General features: G+C 39.5%; 1 protein-coding gene across 2 annotated transcripts in view; it reads left to right on the forward strand.

The window, feature by feature from the left end:
* Positions 1-24,294, forward strand: part of LOC126234258 (uncharacterized) — a 154,276-nt gene that overhangs the window by 90,775 nt on the left and 39,207 nt on the right. For both annotated transcript variants that reach the window (XM_049942950.1, XM_049942951.1), the window contains exon 6: positions 2,412-2,533. In XM_049942950.1, coding sequence (XP_049798907.1) covers positions 2,412-2,533 — 122 coding nt within the window. The remainder of the gene's footprint in view (positions 1-2,411; positions 2,534-24,294) is intronic.

The raw sequence follows: 24,294 nt of genomic DNA on the forward strand, positions 1-24,294 counted from the left end.
TAAAATTAAAAAAAAAAAAAATCTCAGCGGCCACCTACATGCCAAGCCACTGAATATTCTTCTTTCAGTTGATCCACCACATCGACACCTCCTTTGTCAGATTATAATACATGATGATTTCAGATTTTGCATGTCCCCCAGTTATTAGACCAGTATGATAACTGTCATGGAGTGTACTTATCATAAGTACAACTTTTTTCCTTTTTTTCTTTGGTATGTAGGAAGCCAGAACCTTGTTCTCATGAGAACTGAAGATACTGCTGAGTGTTGGTCTTATTATAGTATCTAAGAACAAAGGAGGGATAGCTTTTCTATTCTCCCTGAGAGTACCTACTAAAGTTGTTTGTTTGCTTGTCAGTTCGTCAGCCAATGGACTCAAGGTGAAATAATTATCATGTGTTATATTTCTACCAGTGTATAATATATCTTGTGATAAATGATTCGCGACAGCAGATGCAGTGTTATGGAATTTGTACGGGAAATTTGGTTGCTTGCCTGGGTAAATTCCTACTTTCTTGCATAAAAAGAATTTGAGTCACATAAAGCTTATACCTCGATTACATACTTGGCCAGTTTATTTCGCTATGTACGTACGGAATTTACAGTGGCCTCGAAACGCTTCTAACACTTCATCAGTTGTTACATTTTTTCCTACCTGATAATTTGATTGACATTTTGTGACAAACGAATCAAATATTTCACGAATTGGAGCGATATTCTCATTCTTGGACATCTCTGAGCGGGTTTGAATATTGTCAAAGGTTTGAATATTGTCAAACCTTGCAGTTGTCATCAGAAAAAGAATTCTAGTACTGCTCATAACGGCTCGAAAAATATCAGGAGCTGTGCCGTCTTTGTTCCACATTTCCTGCACATTCAAATGATGCATTTTTTTGTACCTGCCATGTATAAAACGCCAGTAAACGCTTTCAGCTCTATAACATATTGTCTGCTTGTGAGATGTCTGCTTGTGTCTGTATATGTGTGGATGGATATGTGTGTGTGTGCGAGTGTATACCCGTCCTTTTTTCCCCCTAAGGTAAGTCTTTCCGCTCCCGGGATTGGAATGACTCCTTGCCCTCTCCCTTAAAACCCACATCCTTTCGTCTTTCCCTCTCCTTCCCTCTTTCCTGATGAGGCAACAGTTTGTTGTGAAAGCTTGAATTTTGTGTGTGTTTGTGTTTGTTTGTGTGTCTATCGACCTGCCAGCGCTTTCGTTCGGTAAGTCACATCATCTTTGTTTTTAGATATATTTTTCCCACGTGGAATGTTTCCCTCTATTATATAATAAAATATATACTTACATTGACACTCACATGATGATGAAAATGCCGCATGGCGATGATTGGCCCAACCAAATGATATCTGCAAGTGACATCCATGTACTGGTGCTCTGACAACAGTTTGCATGGGTCGGGGGATGTACAAAGCCCAGCTACCGAGTGAATGAGGACACTGAAGGCATTGTTGACAAAATGCCGATTGTTTTAAAATTTGTGTGAGCAAAATGCTGACAGCGCAATTGCTCGTGGGTTAAACAAGATTCATTCTTGTAGCCAGTATGAGGTGATGACATTTTCTCTTGGTCTGAGCAAAGCATTTTCATTTTCTTGCTAAAAATGTGTACACCCCTTTTTTTGCGCTGTCCTGGGCAAGTGGATTTGTGTAGTTTCCTTGGCTGAGTCTGCTGCCCATTGCCTGTGAATTGAGAGTAACATGAGAACATAATCTCACTTGCTTCGCACTGTGCTGTAGCTAAGCTGTCAAAGATGCTAGCATTTGTAGCACATAACGGCGAAACATTGTTCTAATGAAAATCCAATGAAATGGAGACACTAAAGTCAGAATGAAATGACACAGCATTTGTACATAACTAGGAACCGTTATGAGTTCAAAGAATCTGTGGAAGGGCAGATTCCACTCTGTAAAGTTTTGTGTGAGGAGAATTCAGTGCTTATGCATGACATTGGATATGTGGGCAGTAAGTTTCTCTTAAATACAGCAAGCTGTAAAGAACATAGATTGTTCAAGTTTATTACAATCTTTTGCCAGAAGATCTTCAGGCATATATTACACCTTTTGGCACATCCATTGGCCAGTTCTGCAAATTTGACTGTGGTTTACTGGATTCCAAACCATGTATGGTGTAGTTAAACTAATAAAGAATATGAGACCACTTGTAAAATGATAGTACACAGAAATAGGGCTGTAGAAATAAAAAAGGGAGATAAAAATGAGAGAAGCAGTAAATTAGTCTTGCTTTCAAATATAGAATTTATTGTGAATTTGTAATAATGCAAACAAAGAAAAATATGAGATGTAGGTGAATAAACACATTGTGACTTTTTTCTCTTGTAAGAATTGACAAATGTAGATGAATACTTACTGATAATGCAACATGATTTTTTTAGAGACGTCTAGAGAAACACTTGATGTACTGACAGACTTTGCTGAAGAATTCTTTCTAAAGCTCACAAGGTTACTGCGAACAGCTGTAGATCATCAGTTGGAGACAGGGACCACAGGATTTCCAGTAAGTATCACTATTCTCAAGTGAATGCTTTGTATCCAGGCAACTTTATAAACTATCTAAGTACTGAAACATCCCAAACATGCTTAAACTGAATCTTCATGTAAGGGATATTGTTGAAAGTGGTAATGCTTATTCTGTGATGTACTAAGAAGCATTGCAAACTAAAATATGGGAATAAAGTTTTAAATTACAATACAATCTTAGGTTCCCTATGTCAAGAACAGCACCTTAATAATAGTAAATAATAATAATAGTAAATAATAATAATAATAATATTTATTCAGCATCAAATAACCAGTGCTATCCCTAGAATAATACAATTTCTTCTGAATATGCCAAATAAGTTTAGAATCTAAAAATTACAGTTTACCAAAGTAACTTACATATACAGGTGTAATAATACAGTTTTGAGTCCTTCCCAAATCTGACTAGCTGTATACTGGGCTGGTACCCTTTGCCCCCCTCCCCCTCCATGCCGCATTCAGTCACATGTTTCATTTCATAAACATTTAGAAAATGTTTGCATACTTTCACGTGGGACAACAGTAGATGCAAACAGTTGGATGCTCAAATTCTATGGGAGGGGAGTCAACAGGAAGGTCATCTGGCCACCCTCGACCAGTAATATTGCCAAATCCAATAATTAATATGCCAGCCCCTTGATGATTCTGTATAAAGGCCAGTAAAAAGAGAACACAATTTACATTTGTTAATATGTAAGGACATTACTATATATACTGTTTACTTGTATATGCAGTTGTATTATACTTTTGAGGTTGCTACATGTTTCACATTCATTAATTTACAAGGACTGTGTTGAGAGCTTTGATGGAAACCCAGTTCTAAGCAAAGAACGGAAAGCAGAAAAGTGGAAGCAGTATATAGAGAGTCTATACAAGGGCGATGTACTTGAAGACAATATTATGGAAATGGAAGCGGATGTAGATGAAGATGAAATGGGAGATATGATACTGCGTGAAGAGTTTGTCAGAGCACTGAAAGACCTTAGTCGAAACAAGGCCCCCGGAGTAGACAACATTCCATTAGAACTACTGACAGCCCTGGGAGAGCCAGTCCTGCCAAAACTCTACCATCTGGTGAGCAAGATGTATGAGACAGGCGAAATAGCCTCAGACTTCAAGAAAAATATAATAATCCCAATCCCAAAGAAAGCAAGTGTTGACAGATGTGAAAATTACCGAACTATCAGTTTAATAAGTCACAGCAGCAAAATACTAACGCGAATTCTTTACAGACTAATGGAAAAACTGATAGAAACCGACCTCGGGGAAGATCAGTTTGGATTCCGTAGAAATGTTGGAACACGTGAGGCAATACTGACCCTATGACTTATCTTAGAAGAAAGATTAAGGAAAGGCAAACCTACGTTTCTAGCATTTGTAGACTTAGAGAAAGCTTTTGACAATGTTGACTGGAATACTCTCTTTCAAATTCTGAAGGTGGCAGGGGTAAAATACAGGGAGCGAAAGGCTATTTACAATTTGTACAGAAAGCAGATGGCAGTTATAAAGAGTCGAGGGACATGAAAAGGAAGCAGCGGTTGGGAAGGGAGTGAGACAGGGTTGTAGCCTATCCCCGATGTTATTCAATCTGTATATTGAGCAAGCAGTAAAGGAAACTAAAGAAAAATTTGGAGTAGGAATTAAAATCCATGGAGAAGAAATAAAAACTTTGAGGTTCGCCGATGACATTGTAATTCTGTCAGAGACAGCAAAGGACTTGGAAGAGCAGTTGAACGGAATGGACAGTGTCTTGAAAGGAGGGTATAAGATGAACATCAACAAAAGCAAAACGAGGATAATGGAATGTAGTCGAATTAAGTCGGGTGATGCTGCGGGAATTAGATTAGGAAATGAGACACTTAAAGTAGTAAAGGAGTTTTGCTATTTGGGGAGCAAAATAACTGATGATGGTCGAAGTAGATAGGATATAAAATGTAGACTGGCAATGGCAAGGAAAGCGTTTCTGAAGAAGAAAAATTTGTTAACATCGAGTATAGATTTAAATGTCAAGAAGTCGTTTCTGAAAGTATTTGTATGGAGTGTAGCCATGTATGGAAGTGAAACATGGACGATAAATAGTTTAGACAAGAAGAGAATAGAAGCTTTTGAAATGTGGTGCTACAGAAGAATGCTGAAAATTAGATGGGTAGATCACATAACTAATGAGGAGGTATTGAATAGAATTGGGGGAAAGAGGAGTTTGTGGCGCAACTTGACTAGAAGAAGGGATCGGTTGGTAGGACATGTTCTGAGACATCGAGGGATCACCAATTTAGTATTGGAGGGCAGCGTGGAGGGTAAAAATCGAAGAGGGAGAACTAAGCGAATTCAGAAGGATGTAGGCTGCAGGAGGTACTGGGAGATGAAGAAGCTTGCACAGGATAGAGTAGCATGGAGAGCTGAATCAAACCAGTCTCAGGACTGAAGACCACAACAACAACAAATGTTAATGTTTGTGACTTTTTTAATCATCTTAAATTTGCTGAAAATTACTTACATAGACTTCAGAAAGGAATTTACACATACTAAGACCATTTCACAACGAGAATGGTGCATTATCAGAAGAAAGTGCATGTTTCTTGTTTCCTGGAGACACATTTCTGGATAACAGATGCATCACAATGTGTGGGTGTAATGGCACTGCAACTGGAATTGTGCTCCAAAGTTGAAGGGTGCAGGACAGTAGGATTTTTGTGGGCAAAACAGCTAAATTTCACACGGGTTCCCCATGAAATTCTGGTGTTACATGGACCAAATGCAATGTTGCATCCAGCCACAGTTAAATGGTGCCAACAATTTGACCAAGGCCGCAAGACGTGGTTGATGCTGATCGTGAAGGAAGACCATCAACTTCCTGTACAGACAACGTCCATGAATCTAGGAACTGATTTTCAACAGTTTCAGAGGTACTACCACAGACATTGCACAAAGGATGCGCATCTCAATAGGTGATTGTCATTCCATCACCTGAGATTGTCTGCAGTATCAGCAATTGTGCTCGCACTGGGTTCCATGGTCACTGTTACCTGCATACAAAAGCTGTCTCTGGACTTTGTGCTGTGGAAGGCAATGATTTCCTAAGCTGCATCATTACAGGCAATGAAAAGTAGGTTCATCATTTCCCACTTGATCTGTGAAATAGAAACACACCTCCTTGCCTCCATGGAAGAAATACGAAGTCGCACCATCAGCAGAGAATGTCACGTCAACCATTTTCTGTGAATGTGGATGTGAATGAATTGTGTACATGGAGATTATGGTAAATGTCACAACCGTTAATGCTGATACTTCTTGTGCAACACTGCTATCACTACGTAATGACATAAATAACAGGAGGCGTGGAAAACAAAGCAAAATCTGCCATACCATCCAGACCCTGTACTACACAGTTTCCTCTTGTTTGGCAAGCTGAAAGAACATCTGGGGCGATAAAGATTTTCCAATGATGAGGATGTTCACATAGCAGTTGTGCCTATTTTGAAAAATAATGTCATGTCTCTGTGAGCATCTTGAAGCATAATGCAGAATTCAATAAAAGATACTTGGCCTGAAATACCTGCAGGAAAGAACGTCTCTCTTCATCTTGTGTGTAAACAAAGAAATATTCGAGTGAAATAAGATGAATTTTCTCTTTAAATTGGTTTATGGTGGTCTTTTCATTTGGTGGCAGGAAGGGCTGTGAGATTTCTAGGCAGGCTAGTGGTGAGCTTCAACTCAGTATGAAGTGCATTTTTTCCCTTCATATAAAGCTGTTCTATGGCTATGTATGGGTATTTTGATTTTATTATAGTACTGTTCCAGTAAAGGTCATAGTTAAATTTGGTTTCATCGTGTTCCCAGCCAAAATTACTTTTAGAATATGTACATTTATACTGTAATATTAAGCACACCTTATTTTGGAAACAGGTTACAACATGATTCTCTGGATTTGGCACCACAAATAATTCTGACAATTTTTTCATGCGTGTTTGTAATGTGTTTAGATTGTATTGGTGCAACCCATTTTACTACTGTCTGGTTCTTTTGATAAGAACTGTGCACAGTATGCAGTTTGTAACACATACATGTCTTTACAGTGTTTGCTAATCATATTTATGGCAAATATATGTTTAGATATCTTACAGGCTAAGGGATCTATATACAAGTCCCATCTGAGATTGTTCTGGATTGTGATGCCCAAGAAATTTGCCCACTTTTCCTTTTAACTATGCCATTTCCTACAGATCAGATAATTTTCTTCCAAACTCTTATTTGTTTCTTGGTATTTAATTCTGTTATTGGTCTTTTGGAATTTGCATTTAAATGGCTTTCATTGAAATACTGAACTATTTCCTTGGTAATACTGTTTCACAACAGCTCTGTACACCCCGATAGCTGAATGAATGGTCAGTGTGACGGACTGCCGTCCTAAGGGGACGTCCCGGCTGGGTCGGGGATTTTCTCCACTCAGGGACTGGTTGTTGTGTTGTCTTCATCATCATTTCATCCCCATCCGGTGTGCGGGTCACCCAATGTGGCATCGAATGTAATAAGACCTGCACCAAGGCGGCCGGACCTGCCCCGTAGGGGGCCTCCCGGCCAATGACACCAAATGCTCATTTCCATTTTACAAAAGCTCTAGATTCTCATAGCTTCATGTTTGCACAGAGTTGGTATATCGTCTGCATGCAGCTTTTTTGAGTTGGAAGAACAGTTTTTTTATTTCATTAAGGTAAATCAAGAAGTGAAGGGGTCCTAACACAGACCCTCAGGGCTTCGATATTTGATAGTTTGGATTTGAATAACCAACCATTTGCTTTAAGCATGACAAAATTGTTTCCTGTTACTCATATGTGATTTTATCAATTCATAGCCCGTACCTTTTAATTACCAGTTTCCATATCTTGTCAAGTAATATGATGATGATGATGATGATACAATCCAATGCCTTTTCAAGTTTAAGAAACATTTCAGTATCATACTCTCCGTTATCTGTGGCAGTTATTATCTTGTAAATTAAACATCCTTATGTTACTGATGTTGGTCATTCTCATTCTCAAATGCAAGGTTGTATTGATTCAGAAGCATCATTAGTTTAGTATAGATAACTGTCTTAATTACCTTGGGAAACGGAGGCAAGGTTAAGATTAGTCTGTTGTTTTTAATTATAGATTTATGACCTTTATTGTAAATTGTGGTTACTTGTGATATTTTTAGATTGTTTGGGACACTACTTAACTCATTTTTACATCATTTACTGCTGTAGCCATGGCATTAAACATATTGTTTGTGCACTTTCTCGATGTGGTGGTGGAGAACTCATTATAGCCTGCTGATTTTGAGTCTTTCGTGACCCGACTATGTATGCTGTGCTGTTAGTTGGGACCATACTTTTAACACATTTGAAGACCAAGCTGGAGCAAAGTTCGGGCAAAATTTTATGTTAAAAAGACTGCACTCGAGTATAGGTTGGGCTATGATTTTCTCGACGCACGAATCACCTATTGCTTGAAAACTGGACTCATTTTGTATGAGAACAATGTGTGGATGTCCAGTGACCTGCCCATTGACTGGTGCTGACTTCTCTTGTCAATTTCTAGAGTTATTTTGAAGGAAACATTAGCAAATGTAACAGTTACAGTCGTGAATGGCTGAGCCAATATGGTCACTGTGACATAATTTCCTGTATGTACTCATGAGTGCAGTTTGCTGTAAATCTGCTACAAATATGTCACATTTATTGAGTGAGCAAGAAATGTGGAAAGCTCAAGTGGAAGAAATTGCTTAATAACTCATCATGCACTTTTTTCTTGGGTGGACAGTTATACTTTCTGTCATCATTATTTTAAAATTTGTAATCTCTCAAAGAACTAATATAAATATGAAAAATAAATCTTGAAGTTTGGCTCTTTTTTAGTATGGCTTACTCTTGAAGATACATCAAGTACATAAGTGCCAGTAAAATTTAAAATAAAATCAGAAATTGCTGGTCTCCTAGGCTTAGTATACTTGTAAGTGGCCAGTCTCCAAAGTGTTAGCCTTAGTGCCCTGTTGCTATGCCTTCCAATAGACAGAAAATATGTATTAAACACATTTGCATTCTGATGTCGGCATTTGATATTATTTCATTAAGGTTAATGGTAATGTTGACAAGGTGATTAGTCCTTACAATCCTTAAATATATCAACAAAAATAAACAATTTTTGAAAATATAATGTTATTTCTTCAGTCTCGAGTTTCTTCACAGTAACTTCTTTTCTTCACTCCCTTTTAGTTTTTTGCTTTTTCATTTTCTGATCTGTCTAGTTTTCGCTGCCACCCTCCCACCTCTATCACATACAATGCACTTAACTTTTCGCTATTATTAACTCTTGCATGATTGTTTGACAGTAAGCTCTGTCCTGTGTATTCCATCTTTGAGCTCTCAGGTTTTCAAAGCTCATTGGGTGCAGTCCTCAACAATGAATCTTTACTTCTCATTCTGTCCAGTAAGTCCCCGACCCGGGGTTCTAGGTGACTTTTCCATACTCTACCCCTTTTCCGAAACCTTACCAATCCTTTCCCTTCACCCCCTATTTCTTCCCCTTCCATCCTTGTGCCAGATGAGAAGCCACTGGCTCCAAAAACTTGCAGAACTTTTAATACCTTTTATATGTATGATATCCTACCACCGCTTACAATACATAAATCTATTTATAATTTTCTGAACAGCTATGACATAGGTACTTGAATTTCTGAACATGGTGGCTGCATACTCGTACTTTCTTCTGGTTTCTAACATTAGATCTTTGTTATAACCTTGTTGTGGACATAGGGGCTTAGCATCCAGCCTCCTTGACAGGCTAAGGGGGCATTGGTACTGTGCGCCTCGTTGCAGATGGCTGCCTCAAACTTATGTCCACTGCAGGCTTCGACCACTAATCACATGTTCCGTGTGTGTGGAACCACTCTTCAATAATATTCTTTACAAATCGGCACCATAGTATACAGTCACAGTGGTAGGAGATTTTGATAACCATGAAAGAGACATTCATATCTAATCTAAGCTTTCTGTGACAAGTTAATCCTGGGCTGAGAAAAAGTTAGTTTAGAAATATGATAAGAACTTTTATGCTTATGACTAGAAAATTCTGTAACAAAAACTTCAAACCAATACATTTCAAGATATAAGGTTTTAAAGTGAACAATTCCTAGTGAAGACACCCAAAACTCTCATGGTCTTGCTCCGTGTGGCAGCTAGTGTTGCTGAGAAACTGCATGTATTTTGCTTCACAGCTTGTCTTTTGAAACATATGTTGAATCAATTCTGTACGATAACTCATTAGCTTCTACATTATAGGTATGTTTTTTGTCATGTGTACTTTGTAGATTAGGAAATAAAATTACAGTTACTTGGCTTTGCTTGCCGTTCTTTGTTCTGCATGGCTGTTAGAGTTGTGGAGAAACTGCAAGTATTTTGCTACACTGTTTGCCTTGTGAAACTTATGGCACTTCATTTGTGTAGGATAATTCTTGACCTCCAGATTATATGCAGTGAAACCTCGCATATACACTTTTCAATGGACTTCAAAGAAATGGTGTAAAATACAGGAAAATGTAAGATGTGGTAAATAATGTTTTAAGCTGTAAAAGTTATGTATAAGATACCCTCTTGCATTTTCACACCTTATGTGTGATATATGTAAAGCACCAAAATATTTCTGAGGGACTTGTTTATTATCAAATAAAAAACCACTAAGGTAACTGGAACTGGTAACTGTCTGGGAAGTAGAAACATTTGACTCAATTCCATACATCAAAATGAATGTTTTTGGAGAGCCTGCAGCTGTCATTCATTATTTAAATAATGATATAAATAATGAAAATCTGCAACAGTTATGTATTTTTTCATGCTTAGCATGACGCATTTCGAGAATTTTTTGTTGTTGTAAAGAGCAAATATTTACATATTTGGCAGTGTGGTTTCAGCTCTCTGAGACTGCAGACATGTGTGCAGGTTGCGTTTACGTGTGTGTGTGTGTGTGTGTGTGTGTGTGTGTTGTACTGCTGACAAAGACCTTAATGGCCGAAAGCTATAATTGTGTGAATCTTTTTGTTGTGCCTATTGTGACTCAGCATCTCCGCTATATGATGAATAGCAACTTTCCTCCTCTGGTATTGTTAAATGTTTACGTAAGTATGTTGTGTGGTTTTTGCACATGTATTGTTCCATGTCTCTTGCACTATAGTCATCGTTTTGAAGTTATCAGGTATTGTGCCTCCTCCATTACGTAGAAAATACTGCACTTGACAACGAGAATAAATTCTCGAAACAGGTTTTGCTCAGCACACAGTAGGATTTTATAACATATACTGTGTTTGAATATTATGAATTACCTTGAGGAGAATGATCTGTTGACACACAGCACGGATTCAGAAAATATTGTTCTTGTGGAACACAATTAGCTCTTAATTTTCATGAAGTAATGAGTGGTATGGACAGGGACTATCAAATTGATTCCATATTCTATATTTCCAGAAGGCTTTTGATATTATCCCTTGCAAGCCACTTGTAATCAATCAAGTTGTGTGCCTATAGTGCATTGTCTCAGTTGTGAGGCTGGATTCATGATTTTCTGTGAGTTAGGTCATAGTTCGTAGTAATAATTGAAAACTCATCGAATAAAACACAACTGACATCTGGCGTTCCCCAGGAAATGTTATTGGCCCTCGGCTGTTCATGATCTGTCTAAATGATTTAGGAGACAATCTAAGCAATTAGCATAGATTGTTTGCAGATGATGCTGTCATTTACCATCTTGTAAAGTTATCAGGAGGTCAGAGACAATTGCAAAATGACATAGACAAGATATCTGTATGGTGTGAAAAGTGGTAAGTGACCCAAAATAATGAAAAAAAAGTGAAGTTATCCACATGAGTATGAAAAGGAATCCATTAAATTTCAGTTACAAGATAAATCACACAAGTCTAAAGGCTGTCAGTTCAACTAAATATCCAGGAATTACTATTACGAACAGCGTAAACTGGAATGACGCTATGAATAATGTGGAGAAGGCAAACCAAATACTGTGTTTTATTGGCAGAACAATTAGAAGATGCAACAGGTCCACCAACGAGACTGCATACACTATGCTTGCCTGTTTTCCACTACAGTGCTGCCGTCCAGTATAGGATTTTCAACAGGTTGGGTTGACAGAGGACATTGAATAAGTTCAAAGAAGGGCATCTTGTTTTGTATTATTGTGAAATAGGAGAGAGATTGTCATGGGTATGATAATCCGAGTTGGGGTTGCAGTCATTAAAATAAAGGAGATTTTTGTTGCAGAGGGATCATTTCATGAAATTTAAATCTCCAGTGTTCTCCTCTGAATGTGAAAATATTTTGTTGGCACCCACTTACATAGGAAGAAATGATCATTGTAATAAAATGAAAGAAATCAGAGCTCTTATGTAAAGACTTAAGTGTACGTTGTTCCCCTTATGCTGTTAGAAATTGGAATGGTAAAGAAACAAGGTGAAAGTGGTTCGGTGAACCATTTACCAGGCACTGAGTTGTGAATTTCAGGGTAATCAAGTAGATGTAGAGGTAGAGTTATAATGTTGTCAGTGCATGAGAGTGAGTTAGTTACATGTTCCATAGATACTTTATACCACTGGACTCGCATTCGGGAGAATGATGGTTCAAACTAGCGTCCGGACATACTGATTTAGGTTTTCCGTGATTTCCCTAAATTGCTTCAGGCAAATGCTTTGATGGTTCCTGTGAAAGGGAACGGCCGATTTCCTTCCCCATCCTTCCCTAAATCGAGCTTGTGCTCCGTCTCTAATGACCTCACTGTTGACAGGATGTTAAACACTAATCTCCTCCTTCCATAGATCCTTTGAATGATTCTTTCATCAAAATGACGTGGAAGGAGTCAGTTTACAGGATATGTATATATGATTACTGTTGAAATTAATCAACACATTATAATTTTATTCCTACTCATACAAGTCAAGGATTACATACATTGTGTGTCATGCCAACTGCAAACTGTATATTCATGTTACCTCCATCAGTGTAACAGAAAGAGTGAACAGTCACAGATGAACTCTTTTATATTGTTCCCATCCAATATTTGGTTTCTGAACAATGCAACACAGTACCCCCAAGCTATTTGAATAATTTTTTCCAACATCAATGATGATCATATTTTTAGCATTCTGTAAGCTCTACATGCCTCGTGAGTGTTGGATGCTGGTGAAGATAAAAGTTCACTAGCAGACAGACCATCTGTATGGGAAATGTTTGGATAGAGAGAGATGTCATTAGTGATCACTAGCAAAGTTTGTGTTGAGAATGGGAAATGCACAGATTATTGCTCATCCAGGGAAAAGTTGGTGTTTTTAATATGAGAGGGAAGTTTTTGTTCAGCAGGTTGCTGACGTTGAAACAACTATCATCTGTGGGGTGGCCAGGGTGGTTGTGTTTTTTAATCTTGGAAGAACGAGAAAGTACTTGTATGTAGTGTGAATGAAGTAAGAAGCTCTATTGAGTCAGACATGAGTCCTTTGAAGAAGCCTAAGTTTTTATGGAGAGAGTGTAGATCAATTTGAACCAGAAAGATGGAATCCTAATAGCAAATGTATCAGTAGCAGAGATTTCAAACGGCTGGCTCTGAGCACTATGGGACTCAACTGCTGAGGTCATTAGTCCCCTAGAACTTAGAACTACTTAAACCTAACTAACCTAAGGACATCACAAACATCCATGCCCGAGGCAGGATTCGAACCTGCGACCGTAGCGGTCTTGCGGTTCCAGACTGCAGAGCCTTTAACCGCACGGCCACTTCGGCCGGCAGCAGAGATTTCCCCCTGACTAGTTCCACAATGGTTCACCTCTTTGTTTACTTTGGAGGTAATTATGGAATCATTCGTTTTGGTTGAACAAAAAATCTGAGATTTAGCAGTGGATGGTTTAAGCCATCATAGCCTTACTATGTTGGTACTGTGAACAACTGCAATGAAGGGAAAAATACAGCTGCTATTTTTCTCAAGGGCATGCAGCTGTAATTTATAGCTTAAGAATAATGGCATGCTCTACAATAAAATATTCTGGAAATAAAATAGTGCCCCATTTGGATCTCTGGTCTGGGGCTACTCAGGAGAGTGGAACTGTACATGTGGGAGTGTAGAATGTTAGGTCTGTTTACCAGATAGGTAGGTAAGAGAATTAAAAAAGTAAAGAAATGGGTGGTTGGAGTTAGGTCTAGTGGAAATTTGTGAAGTGTGAAGGCAGGGAGAATGGAATATCTGATCATGTGATGAAGGTTTGTAAATGCAAAATCAAGTAGGAGTAATCCAGGAGTAGCTGTAATAATTTATAGTATTAAATGCATAAAACAGTCACATAGTCTCAGATATAGATTTCCTGTCTAATAGCTTCCAGGGGCAAGAAATGTTTGATTTTCAGTATTTCATATAATTATTGATCGAATTTAAAATTTTAAATGCTCTCCTAATCTACTGATTAAAATGTGTAATATTATGTTAAATGTTTAACACAATAAGTCAAGCATTAAAATTAAAAAACTGTGTACAGATCTTGCGGCATTGCAACTCACGGCTGCTAATTGTCCAGACTATATTCATATAGTATTTGAGAATGAGACCACTTAATGACTTCCAATAAACTTAAGACACAGTTTCTAATCTTTTCGAAACTTTTTCTCAATAACTTTCCCCTCAAAATAACAAAAGGAAAAAAGTTTATTGCTTACTACATTTCCACAGTGTACGCAGTAAGATTTCATCAGGTATGATGTTCTTTCAGTTGACATAGTGAAATATTCCCACTTCAGCCCCTGTAATCTCATGAAATTCTAATAGGTGGCAGCACTATATGTAGCCTTCAAAATGTCATCTGTAATGGAGGGGTATTCCAAGCAGAGGGCTGTCAGTGTGTTTCTCTTGGTGTAAAGCCAGAGCATCGCAGATATTCATAGGTGCTTTTAGAATGTGTATGGAGACCTAGCAGTGAATAAAAGCACAGTGAGTCATTGGGCCAGGCATCTGTCATCATCACGAGGTCGCGCAGACCTGTCCTACCTCCGATCTCCCACATGGTGGCTAGCCACACACAGCTGTGACTCCTGCAGTGCTGGACTTCAGTGTGTTCATCACTTCTCCTTGACAATGGAAGGCCACTAACAAGTCTGCGTGCCTGTGAGGGGCTCAAAGAAATTCATTGGAATGTTCTTCCTCCTCTATCCTACAATGTGGATCGCACAATTTCTGAGTTCCATCTGTGTGGCCCAGTGAAGAGCGAGAACCACTACATGGATGATGGGCAGGTTATTAATGCAGCAAGACATTGGCCCTACTAGTAAGGTGGTGTAAGGGCATTGCATTGGATAAAGATTATGTTGAAAATGGGATTTTGTAGACCAAAGAGTGGTGAATAATATGGTGTATTGGAATCATTAATAAAAACAACCTGCTTTCAGAAAATAAAGTGTCGCATTACTTATTGAATGCCCTTCACATTAACTGTATTTGCATCAAATTTTGCAGACAGTATCCACATATACTGATGAATATACCTGCAAAATTATATCATTCAGAACACACAGTTTCGGAGAGATGACATCGTAGATATTGAGATCCATGAATAACTAGCATTTCTTAAACCAGAGTGTAAGCTTTTCAGAAGAGAGTAAGTATTTCTCAGTTTCAGTTGTATGTTTATAGAATAATAATAAAAAAACAGTGATGGAAGGTTCTTCTCGTATCGCTGTACCGCATACGACCTACGAGAAAGTAGGGTACAATGCGGTTTTCTAGACAGACCTGCAGGAAGTGGAAAAACTTATTTGTACAAAACTAATAAAACTAATTAATTTAGGTTTTGTGTTTTCAGCCATAAAATTGGACATGCTGAACATTAAATATTTAACACATTAACTCATTCGTAATGTAATCAGACATTTGAAGATGTTTTTTACATGGCAGTTTGATTCCTTGAAGAATCAGCAGTGAGGAGGTTACTGATGAATAAGTATGAATGCTGGTGAGCTACTACGAAGAACATAGCAAACATTATTGCAGCCAAGATAGACTGTAAGCAACACCCAGTAGTTGCAATAAAAGTTTATGTGCTCAATTAGCTATTGGACAGTTCAGGAAGATGAAATGTGATGAGAGAACTGGAATTCAATAATTAGAAAAGGAAGAGAAGGAAAAGCAATAGGGCAATGTGGATGGGCGGAAGGGGATGAAAGGGTAATATAGAGATTTTGAAATCAGATTTTAAACAGCAAATCATTTCCAGGGGTAGATGTGTACTCTGTTTGTAATTTATTGCTTTTGTACTGCAGATTAAAACTGAAGAAATTAAAGAATGGTGGAAAATTAAGGAGATAGACCTATATAAATCAAAAGAACCAGAGGTGATTGTGCTTTTCAGGGGGAGCTTTAGACAATGATTGTCTGAACTGGGATGGAAAAAGTAGAAAGGAATACAATAGAAGACCAATGGCTTGCTTTGAGAGAGGGAATAGTGAAGGCAGCAGAATACCAAGTAGATGAAAAGACAAGACCTAGTAGAAATCCTTGTATAACACATGAGATATTGAATTTTATTGACAAAATGTGAAAATACAAATGTGCAACATGGCTAAGCTGATGGATGCAGGCCTGAATAGGGGAAACATAGATGCAGCCTATAAGAAAATTAAACAGATCTTTGAAGAAAAGAAAAGAAACAGTGTGAATACCGAAATCTCAGATGGCAAGCTAGTACCAAGCAAAGCGGGAAAGTTGGAAAGTTGAAATGTGGAAGGAATGTGTAGAAGGAAAGGAAACTTGAAGAAGACATATCATACTTGAAACAAGGCCCCTGGAGTAGATGAAATTCCCTCAGAATTATAGAGATTCTTGGGAGAGCCCATGACAAATTATTCCCTTGGTGTGCAACTCAGACTTAAAGAAGAACATAATAATTACAATTCCAAAGGTGGCAGGTGCTGATATTTGTAAATACTACTGAACCATCAGTTTAATAGGTCATGGTTGCAACTGACACAAATTACTTATAGAAGAATGCAATAATTGGTGGAAGCCTCATCAGAGAAGATCAGGTTGGGTTTCGGAAAAATGTATCAACATGCAAGGCATTGTTGACCCTGAAACTTACCTTGCAAGATACTTTAAAGTAAGACAAACTTACATTTATAGCATTTGTGTGGTTAGAGGAAGCTAGGACTACACTCTTTGAAATTTTGAATGCAGCAGATAAAATACAGGGAGTGAAAGGTTTTTCACACTCGTACAGAAGTCAAACTCCAGTTGTAAGTATAGGTCAAACGAAAGGGAAGCAGTATTTGAGAAGAGAGTGAGACGTAGTTGTAATCTCTCCCCAATGTTATCCAGTCTATTCATTGGGCAACAGTGATGGAAACTAAGTGGAAATTTGTAAAAAGAATTAAATTTCAGAACAATTTTTAAGTTTGATGATGACATTGTAATTCTGTGAGAGATGGCAAAGAATTTGAAAGACTGGTTGAACGGAATGGATAGTGCATTGAAAAAAAGATGATCTACATCAACAAAAATTAAAACAATGGTAATGGAATATAGTTGAATAAAATCAGCTGATGGTGAGGGAATTAGATTAGGAAATGAGAAGCCAAAAATAGTAGATGACTTTTACTATTTGGGTGACAAAATAACAAATAATGTCAGAAGCAGGGAAAATATAAAAATAGCAGACAGGCTCTGGCAAGAAGGCATTTCTGAAAAAGAGAAATTTGTTAAAATCAAAAATAATTTTAAGTAAAGAAAGCTTCAAATATGAAGTTTTTATTGCCTCGATCGTGTGTAGGTACACTTGATTACTAGTTTGACAGGACTAAGCTGCCATCTTCAGATCTGCAAGCGTACAAAAATTACAAAAATATTTACGCTGTTGTTGTTGTAAATTAATGACTATACATAAACACTTTTTGATGTACCCACAGTGTGCAGGTTATGAAATCATGCCCTGCGATAAACCTCATGTTTGTTTTCGTACCATTGTAACGGACTGTGATTCTGAAATAAACAAAATTACCTTTACAGAACTTATTATAGTAAATATACAAATTCCAAAAATGGTTCAAATGGCTCTGAGCACTATGGGACTTAACGTTTGAGGTCATCAGTCCCCTAGAACTTAGAACTACTTAAATCTAACTAACCTAAGGACATCATACACACCCATGCCCGAGGCAGGATTCGAACCTGCGACCACAGCCGTCGCGTGGTTCCAGACTGTAGTGCCTAGAACCACTTGGCCACCCCTGCCGGCATACAAATTCCACTATACAACTAAGATTACATTACAATCAAACAATGGAAAATCCAGGATGCAATGTAACAATACAAGAGAAGGAAAGTTGCTACTCACCATATAGTGGAGGTGCTGAGTTGCGATAGGCACAATAAAAAGATTCACACAATCACAGCTTTCGGCCATTAAGGCCTTTGTCAGCAGTACACACACACACACGCAAGTGCAACTTGCGCACACACATCTGCAGTCTCAGAGAGCTGAAACTACACTGCGTGTGGCAGTACCAGTGCAAGATGGGAGTGGTGACTGGGTGGGGGTAAGGAGGAGGCTGGAGTGGGGAGGGGGAGGGAAAGTATGGTGGGAGTGGCGGACAGTGAAGTGTTGCAGTTTAGACGGAGGGCAGGAAAGAAGGTGTGGAGGGGGGAGGGGGTAAGTAGCGGAAAGGAGAGAAATAATAATAAAAGAAATTAAAAGACTGGGTGTGGCGGTGAAATGATGGCTGTGTAATGCTGGAATGGGAACAGGGAGGAGGCTGGGTGAGTGAGGACAGTGACTAACGAAGGTTGAGGCCAGGAGGGTTACGGGAACGTAAGATGTATTGCAGGGAAAGTTCCCACCTGCGCAACTCATCAAAGGATCCATATGGCACAGGCTGTGAAGCAGTCACTGAGATGAGGGTATCATGTTTGGCAGCATGTTCAGCTACAGGGTGGTCCACGTGTTTTTTGGCCACAGTTTGTCTGTGGCCGTTCATGCAGACAGACAGCTTGTTGCTTGTCATGCCTACATAGAATGCAGCACAGTGGTTGCAGCTAGCTTGTAGATCACATCATTGGTTTCACAGGTAGACCTGCCTTTGATGGGATAGGTGATGTTTGTGACCGGACTGGAGTAGGTGGTGGTTGGAGGATGTATGGGACAGGTCTTGCATCTAGGTCTATTACAGGGGTATGAGCCATGAGGTAAGGGATTGGGAGCAGGGGTTGTGTAAGGATGGACGAGTATATTGTGTACGTTCGGTGGACGGCGGAATACCACGGTAGGAGGGGTGGGAAGGATAGTAGGTAGGACATTTCTCATTTCAGGGCACGACGAGAGGTAATGGAAACCCTGCTCCAGTCCTGGATGGTACTGAGTTAGGAGGGGAATGCTCCTCTGTGGCTGGAATGTGGGACTTTGAGAGGTAGTGGGAGACTGGAAAGATAAGGCACGGGAGATTTGTTTTTGTACAAGGATGAGAGGATAATTACGGTCAGTGAAGGCTCCAGTGAGACCCTCGGTATATTTAGAGAGGGACTGCCCGTCACTGCAGATGCGACGACCACGGGTAGCTAGGCTGTACGGAAGGGACTTCTTGGTATGAAACGGGTGGCAGCTGTCAAAGTGGAGGTATTGCTGGTGGTTAGTAGGTTTGATGTGGACGGAGGTACTGATGTAGCCATCTCTGAGGTGGAGGTCAACATCTAGGAAGGTGGCTTGTTGGGTTGAGTAGGACCAGGTGAAGCAAATGGAGGAGAAGTTGTTGAGGTTCTGGAGGAATGTGAATAATGTGTCCTCACCTTCAATCCAGATAGCAAAGATGTCATCAGTGAATCTGAACCAGGTGAGGGATTTAGGATTCTGGGTTTTTAGGAAGGATTCCTGTAGATGGCCCATGAATAGGTTAGCATAGGATGGTGCCATGCGGCTGCCCATAGCCGTACCGCAGATTTGTTTGTAGGTAAAGTCTTCAAAGAAGAAGTAATTGTGGGTGAAGATATAGTTGGTCATGGAGACTAGGAAGGAGGTTGTTGGTTTGGAATCCATAGGGCGTCTGGAAAGGTAGTGTTCGATAGCAGTAAGGCCATGGGCATTAGGAATGTTAGTGTACAGGGAGGTGGCATCAACAGTGACGAGCAGGGCACCGTGTGGTAAAGGGAAAGGAGCTGTGGAGAGTCGGCCGAGGAAATGGTTGGTATCTTTTATATAGGAGGATAGGTTCCGGGTAATAGGTTGAAGGTGTTGGTCTACGAGAGCAGAGATTCTCTCAGTGAGGGCACAGTAACTGGCCACAATGCGGCATCCTTGGCGGTTGGGTTTATGGACTTTAGGAAGCATGTAGAAGGTGGGAGTGCGGTGAGTGGTAGGGGTAAGTAGAGAGATGGACTCTGGGGGAGAGGTTCTGGGATGGGCCTAAGGATTTGAGTAGTGACTGGAGATCCTGCTGGATTGCTGGAATGGGATCACTGTGGCATGGTTTGTAGGTGGAAGTATCTGACAGCTGACAGAGTCCTTCTGCCATGTAATCATTGCGGTTCAAAACTACGGTTGTGGAGCCTTTGTCTGCAGGTATCCAAATGTTAGAGTGATTAAAATTAAACTTTCACTACTTGAGGCAGTGCAGACAGAAAACAATTTTAGATGAACGATGTTCAGACTGTGCGCTGCAGGATTTGCGTTGTTAGTAGTGTTAGTATCATGACTTGCTGTTAGGTGCCAGTTCTGGTAAAGCAATGTAGAGTTGAAACACAGGCATCAGTGAAAATTACAATTGCAAACTGTTGATATGGGTCTGAACAATGTAGACAGGACTTTACTCATAAAGCTGTCTTAACAAAATCAACAGCCACAGCGCAGTTGCTCTTCACAAGGAATAATGCATTAAAGGAATACTGGGGTTGAAGAACATAATGTGGAAGTTTGAATTAACTGGTGATTTGGGAACTAACTCTGGGAGAGGCCAATGGCCAGTTGCACCACAGATTGTTGAAGAAGTTACAGTGGCTATGGCTGAGAATGTTGGACACAGTGTGCGAGCTTCAAGCAGTTCACGGTTCGAGAAGTGCTGTGAACAATTGTGAAATGGTATCTCTAGTGTGGTTCCAGTTTAACGTTGATGCAGGTGGTCATCACATTGGACAATGTTTGTAACCTGGAATGTAAACATGGTGTCCAGCAAACAAGTGGAAATTAAAATGTGTTTCTTGCAATCATTTGTCCAGTATTTCTCTTTCATGTGTTCTTATAAGTGTTTCCATGAAGTTTCATTGTTCTACGATCAATTGCTCTTCATGGGGTCCCTCTCAGTAGCAAAAGTTTAACTGTAACTACCCTGTAGTTCGTTGGATTCAATTTGACCTCTCGAAGTCCATCTCTTTTATTTAGTACCACGTACTGCTAACTTATTGTTCCACTGCTTGGTTCAAAACCTGTTCTCATCAATCATATACATATGTACTAAGAAACAAAATTCACCTCTAAAATTGAAATGACTAATTGGAATTCCACACACAGGCACAGGAATGCCTGTTTGAATTCTTTAAAGCTTGTTGCATCAACAGAGTAACTTTATTGAGCATTAAAGATACTCACTTCTGCTTTACAGTAGGGGACACACTTGAAACCTCACCTCCAATGCCACAGGCCCCATGACTCAGTTTTCCATGAACTCCAGCCGTTCCATTAACTTGTTTTACAGTCACACCTTTAACCAATCAAACTCCAGGAGCAGAAGGCAGTTACTTTCTTTCATTGACCATTTCCTGCTCCCTTGACAGCACTCCTTGGCAAAATACAGCTTCCTGCTGAGACATTTTAAAAGTTTGTTACCAACAGGTGTTGGGGAAACACCAGCCATTTTGGAAATGCCACTGTCCCTTAAACCAGCACAGTGGCCGCCGACCACATCCCATTTAGAAGGATTTCAGAAAGTTGGTCCCACCACCTCTAGGCTGAATGAAACCTCATTTCCCCATATACCGGAAACCAGCTGTAGCATCAACAATAGCCAAGAGGACAAGCCTATTGGCACAGCCAGGAAAGACACCATACAAGAAAACGATAATTACTGGCCAAGCAATTTGGCAAATACTGTGAAATTCCCCCCCCCCCCTCCCTCCCTCATGTGTGTGTGCACACGTGCTGTGACTCTCTCACGCGGAGCTGTTGCAAACTGTGATGGATAATGGTCTTTTGTTGGGAAGGGGTTTTGTTGAGGGTTGTGTTGATATACTCATTTTACATTTTCAGGTCCAGTGGACCACATGCAGTGGCAAGGCTCCTCTCCACTGGATTCTGTTTCCTTCCTTTTGCTGCCAGTCACCCTCTGTGCCAATACGCAGCAGGTTCTTATGAATTCCATCTCTCCATCTTTTCTTTGGTCTGCCTAGTAGTCTTCTTCCATAAGGAGTAAAATCCGGATTTCAATTTTCATCGGGGTTTATTGATCTGACTGGCTTACTCTCCCCATATGAGCTGCTCAGTTCTTATCAGTCCCGCAATATTTGGTCTTTTGTAGACCTCATCCACCTTACAAGTATGCCAGTTCCTTCATTCCCCAGTGATCTCAGAATGTACCAGATCATAGATCTTACTCAAGAGTTTCTACTCAAAAACGAGAAGATTATTGAAGATTTTTTTCCAGACTCCATGTTTCACAACCAGATAGCCCTATGGGTTGGATCAGTGTTTTGTATGGCTGGAGTTTGCAATTCCTTGAGACGCTGTGTAATTTCAAAAGTGGTCTCAGACTGAAGTATGGTTAATTTTCAGCTTGGATCCTCAGTTTGATTTCTGCTTCACGTGAGGTTGCTCTGTAAATACTACCCCATATACTTAAAATTATGAATCTTTTTGTTGGATCAGGTTCCAACTATCAATGGCTAGAGTGGATATCTTGTATAGGCTTGAGTCTTGCTCACTAGCAGAGTCATTCAAAAGGAGACTAATCCTGCTCTCTGCCGCCTTCATGGTGTTGTTCATCTGCATAAATTCTTCCTCAGATTTGGACAACAGGTCCTTGTCATTAACAAATAACAGGGCCATGTCATTGGCAGATGCTATGTGCGCAATTTTCCCATCTTCTACCTTGACCCCGTTGAAATCTTATGGAAATCTTCCCTTATTACCTTTTCAAAAACCAAGCTGGACAATGCGCGTGACTTGTGAGTGCCTTGTCTCAACCCTGTTTTTATGTTAATATCTTCAGTGACTTGGTTCCTGATTTTCACTTTGCCTATTGAATCAACGTGACAAACAAAAACTAGACTAACAAGTTTCGTAGGTATTCCAAACTAGTTAGGCAATTCATCAGGACCTCCTGGCACACCTTCACAGTGAGCTGTCGCAGTACATTAATGTTGTCCGCAGTTGATCGGCTCTCTCTGAAACCACCCTGATATACACCAATCACCTATTCTGTAGACGGCTGAATTCTATTCATATGCAGTTGGCCAAGATCTTATAGCAGACGCTCAGGAGGGCAATTCCTCTGTAGTTTGTGCAGTCCATTTTGTCATATACCTTCTCTTTGCTCTTCTCAGAGTTGCTTGGGTGGTTTTCCATACCTCTTCTAACTGTGGTTTTTCCTTGTGCCTTGTGTCTCATAGCCAGCTGTCCGGTTTCTCTTCTCTTAGATAATGCCTTAATGTGTTTGTGCATTGATGGTGATGTGCTTCTTGATGAAAGCATTTGCCACCTCATTTACAGCATCTTTGACTTCCTTTTTGTACTTCTTGTGGGTTCTTTTGTGTATCCTCTTTCTGCATAATTTCAAAGCAGTTGCTGAGCTAGAGCTGAAATTTGTCTTTTTTTGTTGTGTCTTTGAATGTATTGGTGTGGCAGTGTACTACTTTTGTAAGATTGTTTCTGACAGTGGAATTGGGTTGTGTATATATAGGGTGTCCCATTTTAATCTGTACCGGCCGATATCTCTGGAATGACACAATTCTGCAAAAAAAGTCTGTAGTAAAAGCTGTAAGGTTTGAAGGGGGTCATGGAATGGTTACCTTGAAATGACCTTGAACTCTGTTCTAAAGGTCAAAGCTTGTCACAAAGCAGTTGTGTTGGCAAAACATATGTAATTGGAATGAAAAGTAATTTAATTTTCAATATGAACGGAGATTTTGTTGAAGTATAAACATGAAATCACCTCTTCATAACTCCGGAATTGTGTGTCAGGTGGCTAACGTAACTTTTTCTCTAATGAAAACCGTGTTGTACATCTAGGTGAAGGTATCGATAAGGGTTTTGTGTTATATTGGTATTACAGCAACCCTGATAAAGTGTTTCCATCACTTTGATTTCTTAATGAAAGAACTCGCCGTATTCCTCACTTTCACCAAAATAGTCAGGGAAAGAATAAAGGTGACTAAAAAAAATGAATTTTGAGGGTCATCAAGCAGCCTACCTACTTGAACTGTTCCAGCTTGTTGGGTACAACAGAAATACTGTGTAAATCCTTTTTTTTTTTTTTCTCCTCCTAAGAAATTAGTAACAACCTCCTTGAATAATACCCAAGTCTCCCTGTCACTCATCATCAGTTTTAATTCAGAACTGGAACCAAACATCATTTTGGGTGTCAGGTCCAACAAACATGACTTATCTCAGTTTTACTTCTGATACATGACAAAATTTCTCGCAAGGATACTTGCAACATTATCCATTATACATTGGGTGTGCAGAGTTTATGG

The sequence above is a fragment of the Schistocerca nitens genome, chromosome 2 (genome assembly GCF_023898315.1).
Source record: "Schistocerca nitens isolate TAMUIC-IGC-003100 chromosome 2, iqSchNite1.1, whole genome shotgun sequence".
In the NCBI taxonomy this organism is placed as follows: Eukaryota; Metazoa; Arthropoda; class Insecta; order Orthoptera; family Acrididae; genus Schistocerca; species Schistocerca nitens.